The 20421-nt window shown below is 39.3% G+C and overlaps 1 protein-coding gene across 1 annotated transcript in view; it reads left to right on the forward strand.

Annotated features, from left to right (window-relative positions):
- The window catches only part of LOC150077329 (proton-coupled zinc antiporter SLC30A1-like), a 214786-nt gene that overhangs the window by 18958 nt on the left and 175407 nt on the right, over positions 1–20421 (forward strand). Inside the window, exon 2 of the mRNA XM_090385858.1 lies at positions 18501–18672. Within this exon, the coding sequence (XP_090241984.1) occupies positions 18511–18672 (162 nt within the window). The 5' untranslated portion in view covers positions 18501–18510. The remainder of the gene's footprint in view (positions 1–18500; positions 18673–20421) is intronic.

A 20421-nucleotide genomic window follows, 5' to 3' on the forward strand; every position in this document is an offset into this window, starting at 1 on the left:
ATGGGATTTAAGGTATTCTTGTTTTTTGAGGCGATCTCCAGGTTTCCCCTGTCTGTCGCAGTAGCGTCTGAAAAGCAAATATGCCAAAGTCGGCAAGTGTGAATAAGTGTTGGTGTGTAAAGTTTGTGTGTTACGTTGAGCGCTGGTGTCTGGCAACTTCGCAGTGAACACCTGGTCTGCTGCCCCCTGACTCCCATCCCATACCACGGGGAGGCGTGCCAGGGACCACCAACAGGTAAAGACGTTTAGTGGGTTAACAAGTTTTCTTGTTATCCCACTAAACACTATTCCAACAATACATCTGTGAGCCAATGTGGCATACATGGAAGAGAAATCCAACCATGTACAAACCAAGTCTCATATAGAGTAGCCAAGTATCAATAGTGCTATCCAAGTTCAATAAACATAATACTAAATAGCATATCACTTTCAAAAACAATTAAACCAATCATCTGTCTAATTCAATCCTAATATTACTAGGACTACAATTTAACGTTTTGCAATAACGCATAAATATATTTAATACATCGCAAACTCTTTATAAACTCTTTACAAGTTTTATTCCAGAATCATTAATCTGGAGAGATAGTGACCCTTAATTTCAGCCCATAGATTATTTACAACTATGTACAATATTCCATTCATGAAACAACCAGCTCAATGTCCTATCATTGTCTTCTATTAATCGTAGCTTCCACAAACATACTAATTAAGTAATGAACCACAATTGTGTTAGTCACCTCAAGGTATATCTCTATTCATTACAGATTTTCTTCTGTTAAACAGCTTATCTGCATATTGAGATAAAGCCATAAAATTGTCCTTATTCTCTAAGAACTGAGTCCAATTGATGGAATCAAATGTCCCAGTTAGGATTTGTAGCTCACGTCTAGTATCCAAATACCGGTATATGTTACAGTCAAATAACAGACGCTCCAGAGTCTCAGGAGCACCGCAATGACAGAGAGGAGAGTTCACCAAACCAAAAGAGAATAACTTGCTGTTAAGGTTCCCGTGTCCTGTTAACAGAAACATAACATTAAGACTAGGATTAAACCAGCTCATCTGTTTATTATATTCCGAAACACGAGGAATTAATTTATTTGTAATTATACCTAACTCTGATTCACTCTAGTCTTGTTGCCAATCATTGTTCATTGTCTTCTATTAATCTTAGATTCCACAAACATACTAATTAAGTAATGAACCACAATTTTTAAGGTTAAAAATTCACTCCGAAGCCTAGCAATGTCATCTTTTTCGGCTAAATCGAGATTCAGAAAGTAATTCCCCACACCAGCCGGTAGATTTTTCCCATGATGATACTGCAGGTATTGAAAAATTACCTCATATTGTACCGTGTTTTCGGGTCTAACGGTGCCAGTCCTCATATTGTATTCAAATTTTATTCAAATTATTATATTAGGGTTAGAGTCACCAGTACTTCATTACATAAACCCGTATTTGTGTCTGTAAATTGTGTGTGTTCTCTGGTCGATTTGCCTGTTTTGCTGGACGGAAAAAAAAACCCCAGTTTCAGGGGGAAAAACCCTTACTGACCATTCCTGTGATCGACTAACTGAGCCACGGAGTGAAAAAATCCATTAAAATTTCTCGCGTCGTCGATGGGATTCGAACTTGGGCATTTTTCCACCCAGTGTGGGGAAGACGGTGACAAAACCGCTGTGCTACCGCGCAGACCTCATATTATACTAGTATCCTACAACAGAGAACCTGCAGGGCCACGGTCGAAACCGTTCTGCAGTCCCCATATGTAATAAATATTTAGCATGATTAACAAAATTAAAGTGGTCACCCAACATAATTAGCAAATATTTATAAGTACGAGTAGTATATTAATTGCTTCAACATTAAGCTTATTATTGAGGTAAATTTAAATGTAAGTAGCCTTTTAACAACATCTGATTAGTTTTAGGGAAATAAATTTTTAATTTATGTGTTAAACACTAACAGTTTAAGTCATCCAATATATCATTATCTCTGTTTTCTAATTCTGCCCTTGATTCTCCAAAAATTACCATAACAAGATCATTGGGGTAAGCAATTTCTAAGGGCCACGTTCCAACAAACAGGGCCGAGAACGGATCACTGAGGGCAGCCGCCAGTGATAGGTCTGGTCACAGAACAATACCCTGAAGTAACAGAAACAAATCTTTCACTAAAGTAACTAGAAATAAACCAGTAAATGGGAACAGAGGCCCCGGCTTCCCCTGTTCCCATTTAGCGGCTCCTCGCCAGGACAATCTGCTGCCAAATGGTGCGAAGTCCACGAAGAGGCCAAGGACATATTTAGACTGTGAAGAAGAAACCGAATTCATAATCTTTTGATTGCATCTATTGTGGACATTCCTTTTGTAAAACCAAATTGCGTTTTTGCATTTAACTCCTTCGCCAAATAATAAAAAACTTATTACAATTAATTTATCCATAACTTACCGAGAATCGGCAGATGGACGATAGACCTATATGAAGTTGGTACATTTAGTGGCTTGCCAGAATTCTTTAATAGCAGTTCCAGATTTGCCAGTTTCCAAGATTTTGGAAACACCCCCTTGTTAAAAGAGTATATAGGAAATTTATTACGAGTTTAGGACAGACCTTCCAAACCATTTTCAGCACTGCTACTTCAAGTAAGTCAACTTCGGGACATTTTCCTTCTTTCATTGTATTTATTGCATTTTCAATTTCAATTTGTGAGAAAGGATCCTGCCAGGGACAAAGGTTGATGACGTTGTAGGGCGGATATCATCTTTTAAGGGCACAAAAGGTGATATACTTGTACACGTTGGCACTAATGATATTAAGAGTAGGAGACCGGCAGAATAACTTAACAAGTACAGGTCACTGTTGAAAAAAAGCCGTGAATTAGGGTTGAATTTGAAAGTGTCTGCAATTCTGCCCAGACACGATGGGAGGAAGTATAGGATGAGAGCCTTGTCGATCAATTCGGCACTGGAAAGATTGTGCAAGTCTCAAGGGGTAGAATTTTCTTCAGCCTGTTCAGTACTTGTTAACAGAAGGGACTGCTTCTACAGGGATGGGATACACTTAAATAGAAAGAGTGCCAGAATGTTTGCCGCTATCGAGGCAGTGTTAGGTTGGTCGGAAACTGCTAGCTGGGGGATACAAGTACTAATATATTAACAGTAGCCACTGGCAGAGGTGAAAGTGATTGTTGCACTACTTCTATTGGAATCAACAGAAGCCTGGAAAACAAGGTGCGGGATATTTCAGAGACTGCTAGCAGTCATTGCGGTACAAAAAAACACATGGGTTGTGTTAGGGTAGCTAAGAAAAAGAACAAGTGCATGTATACTTGCGTGTACACCAATGATAGGAGTTTGGTAAATAGATCTGATGAATTCGAGGTATTGCTGAAAGCATCAAAGGCGGATATTGTTGGGATATCAGAGACGTGGTGTCACACAGATATAAGGAATGCAGAACTGGAATTTGGGGAGTACAGCGTCTACAGAAAGGATAGACAGGATAGGAAGGGAGGAGGGGTTATGCTATTAGTTAAGAAACACATAAAATCCAAGGAAGTGAAGCCAGTCGACATTGCTGGACAGTGCAGTGTCGAGTCAGTTTGGTGTGACATAAGCATTGGGAGATCAAAATTGAGAGTAGGAGTGTGCTATAGGCCCAATGACTCTGATGAATATAATAAGAAACTGTACGGGGAAATAGAGTGGGCCAGTAAATCAGAGAGTCTTATAATGGGGGATTTTAATTTCCCAGATATTGACTGGAATTTGTGGGTTGGTCACACTAGCAAGGCTTTTATGGATTTATTGGACGATTGTTTTCTACATCAGCATGTTCGGGAAGCAACTAGAGGGAGTAATACTCTTGATTTGACTATCAGTAGTGATTATTCATGATCATAGTGTGCTGAAGTGGGATTTACTCAAAGAGGTAACTACCATTATGGATAAAGGGAATGGTTATTGATTTCGTAAAGGCGACTACGATGGTCTGAGACAGTGTTTAAATTCTATACAGTGGGACAAACTGATGATGTTACCAATAGCAAATTCAAAATGGGAAGCATTCAAAGAATTTATCTTGGAAGCTACGAGGCTTTACATAGCAACTAAGGAATATTGTTCAAGGTTTAGGCCTAAATGGATATCAGATGAACTAATGAGCCATATGGCAGAGAGAGAAAAATGCATGGGATACATAAAAATTGATGGGTGACATTGACGCCTATGATAGATATAAACTGGTCTGAACCAAGTCACGAAGGAGGTTAGGCAGGCAAAGGCAGATTACGAGAAATCTTTGGCAAGAGATGCAAAGAAAAACAGCAAATAGTTCTTTACTTATGTAAACTCTAGAAGGAAGGGGGGATGAATCAGATTGGTCCACTTGATATCGATGGTTCAACTGTTGATGATCCTGCTCAGGTAGCTAACAAACTAAATAAATATTTTGCATCGACATTCACACTTGAGGAGTTATTCACTGAGGGGAATGCCAGAGGTGTATTCAACTCTGGCAGTAAGCTTGATAATCTTGTAATAACTGAGAGTCAAGTGGAGGAGAAACTCTTGAACATAAACAGAAGAAAGGCACCTGGGGTGGATGGGATCTATCCAGTTATAGTAAAGGAGGCAGCAAAGGAAGTAAGCAAACCCATAGCCAAAATTATGAGAGCTTCCTTGGACTCAGGGGAGGTACCCATAGACTGTAGATGTGCAAATGTGACCCCAACTCACAAAGGAGGATCAAAGGCTAACACAAGTAATTTTAGACCTGTGAGTTTAACTTTTGTTCCAGGAAAATTAATGGAGGCACTGGTTAAAGAAGCACTGCAGGATCATCTAGACAAGACTTCAGTTATAGTTCGGACACAGCATGGTTTTGTTAAGGGGAAGTCTTGCCTGACCAATTTGATTGGATACTATGATGCAGTCACAAAAGAACTGGATGCAGGGAATAACTTTGATACTATATATTTGGATCTTAGAAAGGCTTTTTATACTGTTGCACATGGAAGACTGCTGCACAAATTGGAGCAGTGTGGCATTGGAGGCAAATTGCTGCTATGAATAAAGGAGTGGTTGAGGGGGAGAAGATAGAGTGGTAATCAATGGACACTGCTCATCCTGGACTAATGATATTAGTGGAGTCCCTCAGGGTTCAGTGTTGGGTCCATTATTGTTTTCTGTATTTATAAATAATATTGATGATTGTATATCAAGCTTAATATCCAAGTTTGCAGACGATACAAAGGTTGGCAGGTTTGTTAAGGACACTACTGACGCTATGCTGCTGCTGCAACAGGATCTGGAAAGGTTGAGCAGATGGGCTGAGAGGTGGCAAATGAAGTTTAACATTGACAAATGTAAAGTACTACATATGGGAAACAGCAACCCCAGAGCAACGTATTAACTCTGTGGTACTACACTGACAGTGGTAGAGAATGAAAAGGACCTGGGCGTAATTGTGCAGGCAGATATGAAGTTCTCTGAGCAGTGCAGACGGGCTGCAAGAGTAGCCCATGGTGTCTATCAATGATATACAGGAATTTTTCTAGCAGGGATAAGGAGGTGATTATTTCCTTTTATAAGGCAATGGTCAGGCCACACCTTGAGTACTGTTTACAGGCCTGGAGGCCTCATTTCAAGAAAGATGTAGAGCTGCTGGAACGAGTACAGAGAAGGGTAACAAGATTAGTGAATGGAAAAAAGGGTTGCTCTTACGAAGAAAGGCTTAAGTTTTGCAAATTACAGTGTCTGGAGACTAGGCACCGGCGAGGCGATCTGATAGAGGTGTATAAAGCCTTGAATGGTTTGAGCATGCCCAATGCTGATGGGATTCTGCCTCTTGCTCAGAATAATCACCTGAGAGGGCATAAATTCAAATTGAGAAAGACAGATGTGCGGAAATTTGCCTTTAACAAGAGGGTAGTTGGTTGGAGGAACAGACTTCCATCCCTTGTCGTGGAAGTTGATAGCCTAAATAAATTTAAGGCTCAGCTGGACAGGTATTTCGAAAGAACGGAGGGGTGAAGTGGAAGTTTTTTTTTGTTTTTTTTTTTGGCTAATGCTGCATAAGCTTGCTTTCTTGCATCATATGCCTCTAGTAATGCTAATGCTAATGTTGCCAACATAGGTTAAATGTTCAAATCTCATTACAGTCTGTTTATTACTTTCAGGGACTGTAACGTCTTTATGTACAATTCCATCAAGCAGAGCATTGATAGAATCGGACCAAGTAAGTGTTTCGACATTATCCGAAGTTACAATACACGAAAAAGTTTCGCCTGGATGTGTTTTCTCATAGACCGATTTATGGGGTATACTCCAAGGATCATCTTTAAACTATGATTCAACTAACCTATCCCAAGCTGAACGCTTTTTCCTCTAGATTTTATTAAAATATGCTCTCCTTGCCGTTTTATACAGTTCATCGAGACGCTCAATCTTCTCCCGTATTACCTCTTTTAGCACGTTGGTAACTTCTGCATGCTGTCTTGAAACTTTTTCTGAGAGATATTTGTCCCTTGGTTCACCAGGGAACAAAATTTTTCTTACGCTTTTTCTTTTGTAAAGAGGCATCACAAACTTCGCTTATAAGTTTTTGTACTTCCACCTTCTGCGCACTGGCAGTTAACCGCCCTATACTTTCAATGTCATCTGGAGAAGTGTATTCCAGTAATTTAGTATCAAAAGTGTTCCAATCTGCCTACTTAGTTTTATAACGAGGGAAATCAAAAGAATATCTCAAGGAACGCAAGTCACAATTGGTTGCAATGTCAAAAGTTATGGCATTATGGTTAAGCCCACGAAGTGTGGACCATCTAGTTATTAACACATTGCCCAAACGTTGAGTTTGAAATTGTAATGTCGGATTTTGTAGGATTAGCAGTTAAATACAGTTAATAATAGCACATTTTTACAGTTAAAATGAAAACCTTCATCGCTCACTTCCTCTAGCTTATTTATTTTTATATCACCTGCATCCTTTTAGCTGATGCAAAGCAAACCTGATAATGAAGTGGAAAGCCAGCTTTTTTTTTTTTTTTTTTTTTCCTTTTGTAATTTATTTTTAGTAGAGTAGGCAACACCGTAACGCATGATTTCTTAACTCTCGGTTGGTGACCACAATGGTTAAGCATGAGTAATCTTAATCCATTTCACTAGCAGGAATAAACTACATTCATTATAATGAAAGTAGCCGATGTCGACCAGTTTTGGTTATTTTATTCCCGTTTGTTTTATTTTTTTAATTGGGTCGCCTCTGCGTCTACCCTTACACTTTGCTAGATTGAGTTCACTGCATCGATAACATTTATAGTTTCAAAAGAAATGAAAGTACAAATAACATTTTAGGAATGGATCTTCCATATGAAATAATAAAACAAACAGGGCGTACAGAAAAACTCCTTTTTTAGGAACGTTATTACACCACTAGTGTCCGGTGGTGTGATAACTCTCCTTTTTTAAGTGAATGCACAAATTTTTATATGAAATTTTACGTGGTGATGGTTAAAAGGATAAACTATAATATAACATCAAAATATGACTTCAGGCAAAACGGGGTTCTGCAAAAGTGTGGATAAAGCAAAACAAGCGGATATAAAAGTAAATTCCACAACAACACCACTCAGTTTGTAGTGTGCTGTTGCATCTTTTAATTGATAACAATCAATTTGAAATGTAGCACCTACTGTCCAAGAAGTCTGGAATTTATTCCGGTCCCCTCCTTTTTTTTAAGGTTAGCTTGATGAGAGAATTGTATTTGTATCATCCTCTCCTCCCTTTAAGTTAGCTCGATGATAGGTTTCCACAGTGAACCCAGAAATGGCGCCACTTACACATAACTGTTTGGTGATTTTTATGTACTAAACGTAACAGCTTTGTAGCCTCACAAGGTGTAGAAATAAACATAAAAACTTTCATGATTAAACGTGGTACTAAGTGTCTCCTTAAATTCAGTTTAATAGTATTTGATTCACTTTTCGCCTTCGATTTTGCCAAAAAAAAAAAAAGAATTGTTTTTGGCAAAATAGGGCAGTCGCATACCGAGGTTGCAAAAATCGTGATTTCAAACTTGTCAAGAAGGTTCATTTCAAGATTATGGCAATACTATGGGGGGGAGGAAGGTTATATCGAAAATAAGTTTAATGTTGGACAAGAGTTATGTCCTAGCAGTGCCCTTGCCCGGAGCGCCATTCTTTAGCGACAAAAACAGAACAATGAGGCAAAAAAAAAAAAAAAAAAAACCCGTATACAGTATATATCCTTAATAAATGGACGCCGAAAAATCTCTCTACCCGGGGCGCAAACTACCTTGGTCCGGTACTGCGTCCTAGGATCTGGCCCTAAAGGATTTCCTCTCCAATAGCAGAGCTTATCTGACTTGGTACAGACATCATATCTGGAGTCAGGACAAATGTTTTATTTACAAATGAGCTGAGATTCAATCTTGAAAATAATTCTCAAAATACCCTTGTCTGGGGAAAATGTGTAACACACTCCCATCCTTCTAACATCATAGAAAGTGACCACAAACGTGGTGGCCTTCAGTACGGAGAAGCATCATGATTAGCATTAACATTAGCAAAGACACACGATGCAAGAAAGCGAGCTTTATTATTATTATTATTATTATTAGCCATATGGTACAAGGAAGCCTGAGGCTTATGCTGCACCAGCCAAAAAAAAAAAAAAAAAATTCCCGAGTTAGCCCCCCTGTGTGTGTGTGTGTGTGTGTGTGTGTGTGTGTGTGTGTGTGTGTGTGTGTGTGTGTGTGTGTGTGTGTGTGTGTGTGTGTGTGTGAGAGAGAGAGAGAGAGAGAGAGAGAGAGAGAGAGAGAGAGAGTGTGAGAAAAAGGTATCACCAAGAAAGAGAAGAATGATGATATCCAGCTCAGGACCCTGGGTTTGCCAAGCCCATACTCACCAGATGTGAGCCCCCGGGCTTATATAGCATCAGCCAAAAAAAAAAAAAAAAACACCTCATTTCATCCACCCACTCGCTCCAAATGTTTGTCTAGTTCTGCCTTGAATCTATTTAAGCTATCCACTTCTACAACGACAGATGGAACTTTATTCCACCAATCAACCACCCGCTGGCTAAAGGCAAACTTCCGCACATCTACCCTACAATCTTTCCTCAATTTGAATTTATGCCCTCTTAGGCGATTATTCTGATCAAGAGGAAGAATCCCATCAGCATTGAGCATGCTCAAACCATTCAAGGCTTTACACACCTCAATCAGATCACCTTGCAGGTGCCTAGTCTCCAGACAGTGTAATTTGCAAAACCTTTCTTCATAAGTGTAACTCTTTGCTCCATTCACTAATCTTGTTGCGCTTCTCTGTACTCGTTCCAACAGCTCTACATCCTTCTTAAAATGAGGCCTCCAGACCTGTATACAATACTCAAGGTGTGGCCTGACACAAGGGGATAATCGCCTCATACAAGGGGATAATCACCTCCTTGTCCCTGCCAGAAAAAAATTCTGTATATCATTGACAAGATACCATGAGTTACAGACCGTCTGCAGTGCTCAGAAAACTTTATATCTGCCTGCACAATACCCCCAGGTCCTTTTCACTCTCTACCACTGTCAGTGTAGTACCACACAGTCGATACGTTACACTAGGGTTACTGCTTCCCATATGCAGTACTTCAGATAAGACTGACACGCATAGGTGATTTGTTTGTGTGTGTGTGTTCTTATATCGGGGTGGCTCCTAGGCGTTAGCCCATCTCCAACTTTGTACTCTGTTATGGTGCAGAAACTCTGTATAATGGGCCTGAAAAGTGTCAGTGTATGTGTGCAATATTAATGTGTGTAGTTTTGTTTGTGTCAGGCTATTATGCCACCAGGGTGCAGCCAACGCTTGGGCAGCTGCTGCCTGCTGCCCATCCCTAGCACCAGGCCTGGGTCAACAGTCATCCTGTACCTGTGTAATTACCACCGAAAATCTCGCACCTGCCAGCCAGAGGTAGTCAATACTGGCGAGTGCCAGCAATCACGCTTCCAAGTTGTCCTTACCTGAGAGCCAGCAAAAAAAAAAAAAAACTAGTAGCTACATACATTTAAGGTCTGAGTATCTCGATCAAACACTCATGTTCTTAGGAGATATGTAATTTTGGTCCCGAGTCACCAGGACCAACCACTCCAAGGCTAGGAGGATATTTCTAGCAAAACAATTGTAACAATTATATTAACATATATACATGATTTCCTAGTCTTAGTCTTTTTCACCACAGTTCAATTATTCTCAGTACATTTTCTTATTTTAAAATGAAGTCACAACTTGAACTGTCCAGTTTGATTTCATTCAAGAAAGGAGTCAGTTCCAGTAGTCTTCTCCGCTGTGTGCCAGCATAAGTCTTAAAACTCTTCTTCAGGTGGTTCTCTTCTAGTTGCTGAAGACTTCTAATTATTCTCTTTTTCCCGAGAATCCTAACTTGTGTATGATTTGGAATTCCAATGACAGTCCATAGGTAAGAAAGTGGAGTATTTTCACTTACAAAACTTCTCGTTTACACGTTTCATTAAGTACATGTAGTTTTCAAGTGTATGTATGCGGTAGTTCATATCTATATGGTCACAGATCTAGATGTCACTTAAGACCACACAATGTATAACTGCATAAGTTTCAGAAGAAGTTATGCTTGTAAACTATGTTTCCATCTAGTTCCTTAGTTTTTAATTTCAGGTATCTCGCCCCAGAACCAATCAACATTCTTTTGAGAATCCTGTTAACACCTGAAGGTCCATGTATGTCCTCCCATTAGAGTTCTATCGAAGCATCCGATCTGCGACTTCCAACCAGCTGAGAACCTAAACAAATAATCTTAGTATATGTTTCTTTAATAATTCATCTGTACATCCTACATCTAATTTCCTCGAGGGCGAAGGAATATTATTTCTAGTCTTCTTTTAAAAACAGTGACTGAAAATGTCTGTAAAGCATTAAAATTCCTACAGCTTTCGACCAAGGGACTTAAGTTATCTTCTGTCAGATCCGATACACTGCTAAACAACTCTAAACGTGGCTGAAGATACTGTGGGCAGTCGAATAAAACATGAGACCAAGTTACGTAATATTGCATCAGCTGTTACTTTCAGCTATATAAGCACGCTCTGTATGATTTGCAGTCATTCCTTGCTTGTGTCAGGATCGCGAACTACGTGCTGTTGACGCCACGAAGAAAGAGTGCTATTGTTGCTTTACGTAAGGAAGGATGTTCTTTCCGTCATATTTCTTATAGAGTGTCTTGTAATCAGTCGACAGTGAGTAGATTTCTTTCCAAACTCAAGAATACTGGTTCTGCTGATAGGAAAAAAGGAACCGGCCGCAAACGAGTCTCTACGCCAAAACAGGACCGCATTTTGAAGCGCTTATGCCTTAAAAACCGTGAAGCTTCTTCGTCTGAGCTGAAAAGAGAACGGGAAGAACATACAGGAGTGGTAGCAACTGCAGTAACAGTCAAAAGACGCCTTTTCAAAAAATGAACTTGTAGCCCATCGTCTTAAGAAGAAGTCCGTCCTCACACAAAAAAATGAAAAAGGCCCGATTAATTTGGTGTAAGGAGCATGTCAAATGGATCTCCGAGCAGTGGAAGTCAGTTGTTTTTTCGGATGAGATGAAATTAAATCTGCATGGCTCTGATGGGAGACAAACGATTCGTCGTAGACGTGGTGAAGAATACCATCCAGATTGTATGGTGTCTACAGTGAAATTCCTTACCAGCCAAATGATATGGGGGTGCATTTCGTATGCGGAGTAGGTCACCTGAAGTTTATAAAAGGTTCCGTAAATGCTAATGGATACCTCGCTATATTGGATGGTAAATTGATGCCAACCATTAGAGACCATTTCAACCTGCCAAGTAATTGCATCTTTCAGGACAACTCTGCTCCTTGTCATCGGGAAAAAATTGTAAGTAGGCACTTCTGTAGTTACTTTAGCTTCATTTCTGCATTAGAGGTTCGACAGTAATGTCTTTACATTTGTTACAGGTGAAAAAACGATTGGAAGAACGATCCATTACAACCCTTAGCTGGCCAGGAAACAGCGCCGACCTGAATCCTATAGAGAACTGTTGTCATCGTGTGGAATCTGCAGTTGCCAGAAAGAAACCAAAGACCCTTCGTGAACTTCAGGACGCCATAATTCGTGTTTGGAAACACAAACTATCAGTTGATTATATTCAGCAATTGATCTTGTCAATGCCTCGACGGTGTGCTGCTGTCATCAGGGCCGGAGGCGGTTCAACTAAATATTAGTTTCCACTTGGCGAACATTTCATTTTGTTTTTCATTTAAAATGATAAACTGAAGCAAATTTAGGGCTTCTGATAATATTTCAGCCGCCATAATTGTCGTGTTGTATAAAGGTGGCAAATGCTCATTTTGGAATATTTTGAGAGCCCCTGTCAAATATTACTTAGTTTTGCCTTAAGTATTAATAAATATCTTTTGTTTATATTTCTATTTTTGATGTTAGTCATTAATGTAACATACCATCTCGAAAAAGGGTCAGAAATGTGAAATTCCTAGGTGATGCACTTTCTTGGAATACCAATTATTCATCCATACGTTGGTACATAATTTTCCATCAGCCGTAAAGACTATTATTATTATTATTATTAGAAATTTTTATCAACATTTTTGGAAAATATTTACACTGAGAATGAGGTCCCCCTTCGGGTGAGACCCCCGGCCATGGCGGTCTGGCCGTAGCGTTAATGCAGCCCTGTTTGTTGCAACAAATCCCATTCTTCCATCAGTGCAGATCTTAGCTCACCAAGTGACCGTGGATTTATTTATCGGCGTGAAATGCGATGCCCAAGGGGGAATCCAACATATGTTCGATTGGATTTAAATCTAAAGATCGTGCTGGCCATGGCAGTCATTGGATATCTTCAGTTTCAAGGTATTCCTCCACCACTTGAGCTCTCTGTGCAGGTATCGTGGAATGAAAGAAAATCTGGGCCAAATGTTGCTCAAGGTTCTGTTCTCAGTACCTCTGTGCAGTTACGAAGAGGGACATGGCCGTTAATCGTTATTTCGCCACACACGAGACCACCGTCTCCGCCATAAGTGTCCATTTCTCTGATGTTGTAGGAATGGTACCGCATTCCTCGTCATCTTCAGATGAAATAACTCCTAGAATCTGTTTGTAGGCTAAAATGAAACTCATCAGAGAACAGAACTGTATCTCATTTTTCAGGACTCCAAGACACATGTTCATTGGCACTAGTTCCAGCAAATTCTGTGGTAGTTTGGGGTTAATGGATGCAAATGACTGGCGTAGAGTCCATTGAACTGAGCCTTCTGAATACAGTCCATTTGAAAATGGTTTCACCTGTGGCCATAGTAACCTGAAGAGACAGTTAATGAGAGAACATCTTGGGTTCCGTCTTGCTGTTAGTGACAGGTAGTGGTCTGTTCTGGTTGACGTAGCTCTCAGACAACCTTGACCAGCTGTTCGTGATGGTTCGTATTTCCTGAAACTGCTTCCATAGAACCGAGATGACACTGCTTAACACATTAAGCCAATGTCCCACTCAGCCTGCGACTGCCCGGCATCTAGTCTTCCAATGGTCCGCCATCGGGTTGAATTTGAAAGTGTCTGCAATTCTGCCCAGACACGATAGGAGGGAGTATATGATAAGAGCCTTGTCGATCAATTCGGCCCTGGAGGGATTGTGCAAGGCTCAAGGGGTAGAATTTTTTTCAGCCTGGACTGTACTTGTTAACAGGAGAGATTGCTTCTACAGGGATGGGATACACTTAAATAGAAAGGGTGCAAGAATTTTTGCTGATGCTGTCGAGGCAGTGTTAGGGGGGTCGGAAAACTGCTAGTTGGGGGGAATACAAGGACTAATAGATTAACAGTAGCCACTGGCAGAGGTGGAAGTGATTCTTGCACTGCTTCTATTGAAATGAGCAGAAGCCTGAAAAACAAGATGCAGGATATATCAGAGACCGCTGGGAGTCATTGCGGTACAAGTAAACACATGGGTTGTGTTAGGGTAGCTAAGAATAGAAACAGGTGCATGTATACCGGCGTGTACACCAATGCTAGGAGTTTGGTAAATAAATTTGATGAATTTGAGGTATTGCTCAAAACATCAAAGGCAGATATTGTTGGGATATCAGAGACGTGGTGTCACACAGATATAAGTAATGCGGAACTGGAATTTGGGGAATACAATGTGTATAGAAAGGACAGACAGGACAGGAGGGGAGGAGGGGTTATGCTATTAGTTAAGAAACACTTAAGTCCAAGGAAGTGAAGCCAGTCGACATCGATGGACAGGGCAGTGTCGAGTCAGTTTGGTGTGACATAAGCATAGGGAAATCAAAATTGAGAGTAGGAGTGTGCTATAGGCCTAATGACTCTGATGAGTATAATAAGATATTGTACAGGGAAATAGAGTGGGCCAGTAAATCAGAGAGTGTTATAATGGGGGATTTTAATTTCCCAGATATTGACTGGAATTTGTGGGTTGGTCACTCACACACTAGCAAGGTATTTGTGGATTTATTGGATGATTGTTTTCTACATCAGCATGTTCGTGAGGCAACAAGAGGAAGCAATACTCTTGATCTGATTATCAGTAGTGATTCTTCATGCATTAAGAATCTGCAGATAAATGAACCACTAGGTGGCAGTGATCACAGTGTGTTGAAGTGGGATTTACTCAAGGAGGTAACTACCATCAGAGGTAACGGGAAGGGTTTTTGTTTTCGTAAAGGCGACTATGATGGTCTGAGACAGTATTTAAATTCTATACAGTGGGACCAACTGATGATGTTACCAACAGCAAACTCAAAATGGGAAGCATTCAAGGAACTAATCTTGGAGGCTACCAGGCTTTACATACCAACTAAGAAATATTGTTCAAGGTTTAGGCCTAAATGGTTGTCAGATGAACTAATGAGACATGTGGCAGAGAAGAAAAATGCATGGGATACATACAAATTAATGGGTGACCTGGAAGCCTATGATAGATATAAGTTGGTCTGTAACCACGTCACAAAGGAGATTAGGCAGGCAAAGGCAGACTACGAAAAATCCTTGGCAAAGGATGCAAAGAAAAACAGAAAAGAGTTCTTTACATATTTAAACTCAAGAAGGAAAGGGGTGAACCAGATTGGTCCACTGGATATTGATGGTTCAACAGTTGAGTATCCTGCTCAGGTGGCTAACAATCTAAACGAGTATTTTGCATCTACATTCACGCATGAGGAGTTATTCAGGAAGGAGAATGATGTAGGTAAAGTAAACATTGGCAGTGAGCTGGATGATTTTGTAATAACTGAGAGGAAAGTGGAGGAGAGATTGTTGAGGATAAACATAAAAAAGGCACCTGGGGTGGATGGGATCTATCCAGTTATATTAAAGGAGGCAGCAAAGGAAGTAAGCAAACCCCTAGCCATAATTATGAGAGCTTCTTTGGACTCAGGGGAGGTACCCATAGACTGGAGATGTGCAAATGTAACCCCAATTCACAAAGGAGGATCAAAGGCTGACACAAGTAATTATAGACCTGTTAGTTTAACTTCTGTTCCAGGTAAATTAATGGAGGCACTGGTTAAAGAAGCACTGCAGGATCATCTAGACAAGAATTCAGTTATAGCTCAGACGCAGCATGGTTTTGTTAAGGGCAGGTCTTGCCTGACCAATTTGATTGGATACTATGGTGTAGTCACAAAAGAACTGGATGCATGGAATAACTTTGATATTATATATTTGGATCTTAGAAAGGCTTTTGATACTGTTGCACATGGAAGACTGCTGCACAAATTGGAGCAGTGTGGCATTGGAGGCAAATTGCTGCTATGGATAAGGGGATGGTTGAGTGGCAGAAGACAGAGAGTGGTAATCAATGGACACTGCTCAACGTGGACTAATGTTATTAGTGGAGTTCCTCAGGGTTCAGTGTTGGGTCCGTTGTTGTTTTCGGTGTTTATGAATGATATTGATGATGGGATATTAAGTTTAATGTCCAAGGTTGCAGATGATACAAAGGTTGGCAGGGTTGTTAAGGACACTACTGACGCTATGTTGCTGCAACAGGATCTGGAAAGGTTGAACAAGTGGGCTGAGAGGTGGCAAATGAAGTTTAACATTGACAAATGTAAAGTACTACATATGGGAAACAGTAACCCCAGAGCAACGTATCAACTCTGCGGTACTACACTGACAGTGGTGGAGAATGAAAAGGACCTGGAGGTAATTGTGCAGGCAGATATGAAGTTCTCTGAGCAGTGCAGACGAGCTGCAAGAGTAGCTCATGGTGTCTTGTCAATGATATACAGGAATTTTTCTAGCAGGGATAAGGATGTGATTATTCCCTTGTATAAGGCAATGGTTAGGCCACATCTTGAGTACTGTATACAGGTCTGGAGGCCTCATTTCAAGAAGGATGTAGAGCTGCTGGAACGTGTACAGAGAAGGGCAACAAGGTTAGTGAACGGAACGAAGGGTTGCTCTTACGAAGAAAGGCTTAAGTTTTGCAAATTACAGAGTCTGGAGACTAGGCACCGGCGAGGTGATCTGATAGAGGTGTATAAGGCTTTGAATGGTTTGAGCATGCTCAATGCCAGTGGGATTCTTCATCTTGCTCAGAATAATCACCTCAGAGGGCATAAATTCAAATTGAGGAAGGACGGATGTCGGATAGATGTGCGGAAATTTGCCTTTGGCCAGCGGGTGGTTGGTTGGTGGAACCGACTTCCATCACTTGTTGTTGAAGTTGATAGCCTAAACAAATTTAAAGCTCAACTGGACAGGTATTTCGAACGAACGGAGGGGTGAAATGGGAGTGGTGTGTGTTTTTTTTTTTTTTTTTTTTTTTTTTGGCTGATGCTGAATAAGCTTGCTTTCTTGCATCACATGCCTCTACTAATGCTAATCTCAAAAAATCATTGAAACGATGATGACTTGCTATCCTGAGTACTTGGAGATGTGGCTATACCACTGGGCAAGCAAGGAAAACAAACGTGGCAGCAATCTGTGTTTTTATAGGAATAAATAATTTGCGTGATGTGTGGCTCTGTAAGGTGGTAGATTGATTTCTGTTGGAATTTGCATGCCAGGATGCCTATTATATCAAATATTTACCTTCGACAACACTTCACAATAAATTATTCATGAGAAATATTTTGTTCTGTTAATTTTATCCAGCAGTGTAATAGCCTTTGATAAGGTTAAAAATTTAGCAGGTTTATAGTTGTTGACGCTAATTACAAGAAGTTAGCAAAGTGTTACTTCTGCAATGGAAAAATCACATTTGTTACTAATATAAATGCATATTACGTCAGTTCGCCACTGTGGATCTCTGTTTTCTCAACTCTTTAGTAATGGTGTGGAATCTGGCAGACTCCTCCGATCCTGTCTACATTAACCCCGACGTTATATAAACAGCCATAAATTCTTATTTTTCCTAGCTGTAGATAATACTGAGATATGCTTATTCGTTCTCAGTTACTTTGACTTGTTTCATTCAGATTTTAGAAGATAAGCATATTATGCAGCCTGTCAGACCCAGTCTTGCTCCAAACTTGTTTAGCTTGTGCTGAATTACCGATTGGCTATTGCCAGTACTATTAGTGTGTACGTTTTGTATAAATCATACCACGATAATCCAACCATCACATACTTTAAATTTATTAAATATTTGGTTCTATTTCTTTTGTAAAGGAAATTTAATTGACAGCCACATATTTCATGATATTAAGGATGGCATGCATTGCCTATTAGGCATGCAGGTTAAAACCTTGCAGTTAACATCTAGTATTGTTCGCCTGGAATACACAAGTACTGCGTATTTTTGTTTGTCTAATCTATGCACAAAAAAGAAATCTGAATACACGCAAAACTGTGGTTTTTTTTTTACTTGAATAAGGACGCTTTTTTTTTTATTATTATATGTACCGTAATGTGTATCTTTTTTTAATGGTTTTACATTATTGATATACCGTTGCAAACTTTTATAATGCACTACTAAACGTAAACTTAACATGATTGTAAGAAAAAGAGTTCAGTAAATCTTTATTTAATTTCATGAACTGTTATTATTTCACACTGAAAATATTTTGGCTATCTAATAGGATGCACATAAAGTAAAAAGAAACTCTTTGCGAATTTTGAAACCCTTTTCTTCAAAAGGGAATCCAAATAATGGTTTCAGTTGGGCTAGCTGTAATTCTAGAGAAGCTTCCGATGGTTACTAGTAACTGCTGCAAGTTCGAATCCATATGTCGCCACAAAAAAATGCACAGTCCATTTTTAAATGGGAACTGTTATATCGACTGCCATAAAAATAAAGTCGTGAACTTCACTTACCATTGGGTGGATATACCAGAGTATTACATTTAAAACATGCAACTAGAAAACCCTTACAATTCCCTTTTTATTTCTGTATTGACATATCTGTTTCATGTTTATCTCGCTCGAAACTTTTTTTTTTTTTTTTTTTTTTTAATTTCAGGAAGTCCATCATGAAGTGCATGAGGATCTACACACTTATTGCTGCGTCAGGATTTTGTTTTGGAGGTGAAATTGTCGCCAGTCACATTACCCAGTCCCTTGTTTTGCTATGTGACTCATACCACATGCTGTACAATATCATGTCCCTCTTGTTACTGGTAATCAGCTACAGAGTGAGTTAACAAGGTTTTCTATGCTATTGTATCTAGTCACTAAAGTAATGTTGAAACTCTTCTGAATAAAATATGGCCAAACTCAGCGTAGCTTAAAACTTCTCTCTCTTTGTGTTCATTTTGTGAGTTTTAATCTATGACTGTAGGCTCTATTATTATCTATACGGTATATACATCTAATGAAAGTAATTTTATTCATGTTTTACTTTTAGCAGCAAAAATAGTGATCGTTCTCAATGATATATGGGAGGGGGGTTCAAAAAATAATTGTATTCACTCAGAAGCAGTTGTGATAGAAGGTTAAAACAAACACCATCTATTACACTTTTTTAACGTAATTGCCAGTCAAAAGGACACATTTTTTTCCACCTCTTAATACTCTTCCATAGGACAGTTTTGTAGAAGTCCTCTGACTGCCCTTCAGACCATGAATTGGTAGCAGAAATCACCCCATCAGCAAGAAATAGAGTGCTTTCCATGAAGAAAGGACTTCGGGGCAAGGAAGAGGGAGAAATCCGAGAGTGCGAGATTGGGGAAATAAGCAGCATGTGAAAATATTTCAAACCCACATTCGTGGGCACACCTCACTGCATCTTGCATGGAATGTGCAGGGTATTATCGTGTAGCAGGCGCACATCTTTTGACAGCTTTTCCCATCTTTTTTTTTCTTTTACAACAGCATGTAGCTTTATGAGGAGCATTAGCATTAGAGGCATATGATGCAAGAAAGCAAGCTTATGCAGCATCAGCCGAAAAAAAAAACCGCTCCCAATTTCACCCCTCCGTTCGTTCCAAATACCTGCCCAGCTCAGCCTTAAATTTATTTAGGCTATCAACTTCCACAACAAGGGATGGAAGTCTGTTTCACCAACCAACTACCCACTGGTTAAAGGCAAACTTCCGCACATCTATCCTGCATCTGTCTTTCCTCAAAGGTTGGAATAATACAGCTATTTTGAAAGTAATTTGTAAGTATTACACCATGCTGAGCCCCAAAAAAAACATAGCATTACCTTGACAGCGCGTGGTTGCACCTTTCCCTTTTTGTGGGGTTGATGATTCTGCATGCTTCCATTGTTTTTGACATTTTTTTTAGTTTTGGGATCATAGTGATGGACAGGGCCGTTGCGGACCCTATGTGCCACCAGTAAGCGAAATCAAATTTGCCGCCCAAAAATTCAGTATTTGGATTAAAAAATTAAAATAAGGCGTAAATAATAATTATTAATTTATTGAAAAAGAAAAGAATTACGACATATAATATAATGAAATAACAAACAAAAATAAAAAAATCATTCTGAAATTCTGGAAAAAAAACTTTAAATTCTAAATTACCGTAATCGTACCCACAATAATAAAATAAAAGGAAAACTATTATGTTAAAAAAAAAAATATGTTTCCTTGCTTTAAAATCTGCGAACTAATTAATTATTTCATTTGTTTATTTATTTTTCCCAAAAGATCATTTTCTTTTAAAATTATTGCCAAATTAGAGAGTCGCTGTTGAGACATTTATCGATCGTAAATAATTTGATTAATTTTAATTTTGAAAACTCCATTCACTTGAGACAACAAACTGGTAAAGTTAGAAAAATTCTTAAAGCAACTGCTACATTTGGAAAAGTATCTGTAAAAACCGTTTTTAAAACTTCAATTATAAATTTTATAAATTTAAAGTACGGAATTATAAATTTTAAGTACTCATAAGTCATTTATTTTAATATGTAAATTTTTGCAATGATTTAATAA

The sequence above is a fragment of the Mastigoproctus giganteus genome, chromosome 12 (assembly GCF_048544385.1).
Source record: "Mastigoproctus giganteus isolate SK-2022 chromosome 12, ASM4854438v1, whole genome shotgun sequence".
In the NCBI taxonomy this organism is placed as follows: Eukaryota; Metazoa; Arthropoda; class Arachnida; order Uropygi; family Thelyphonidae; genus Mastigoproctus; species Mastigoproctus giganteus.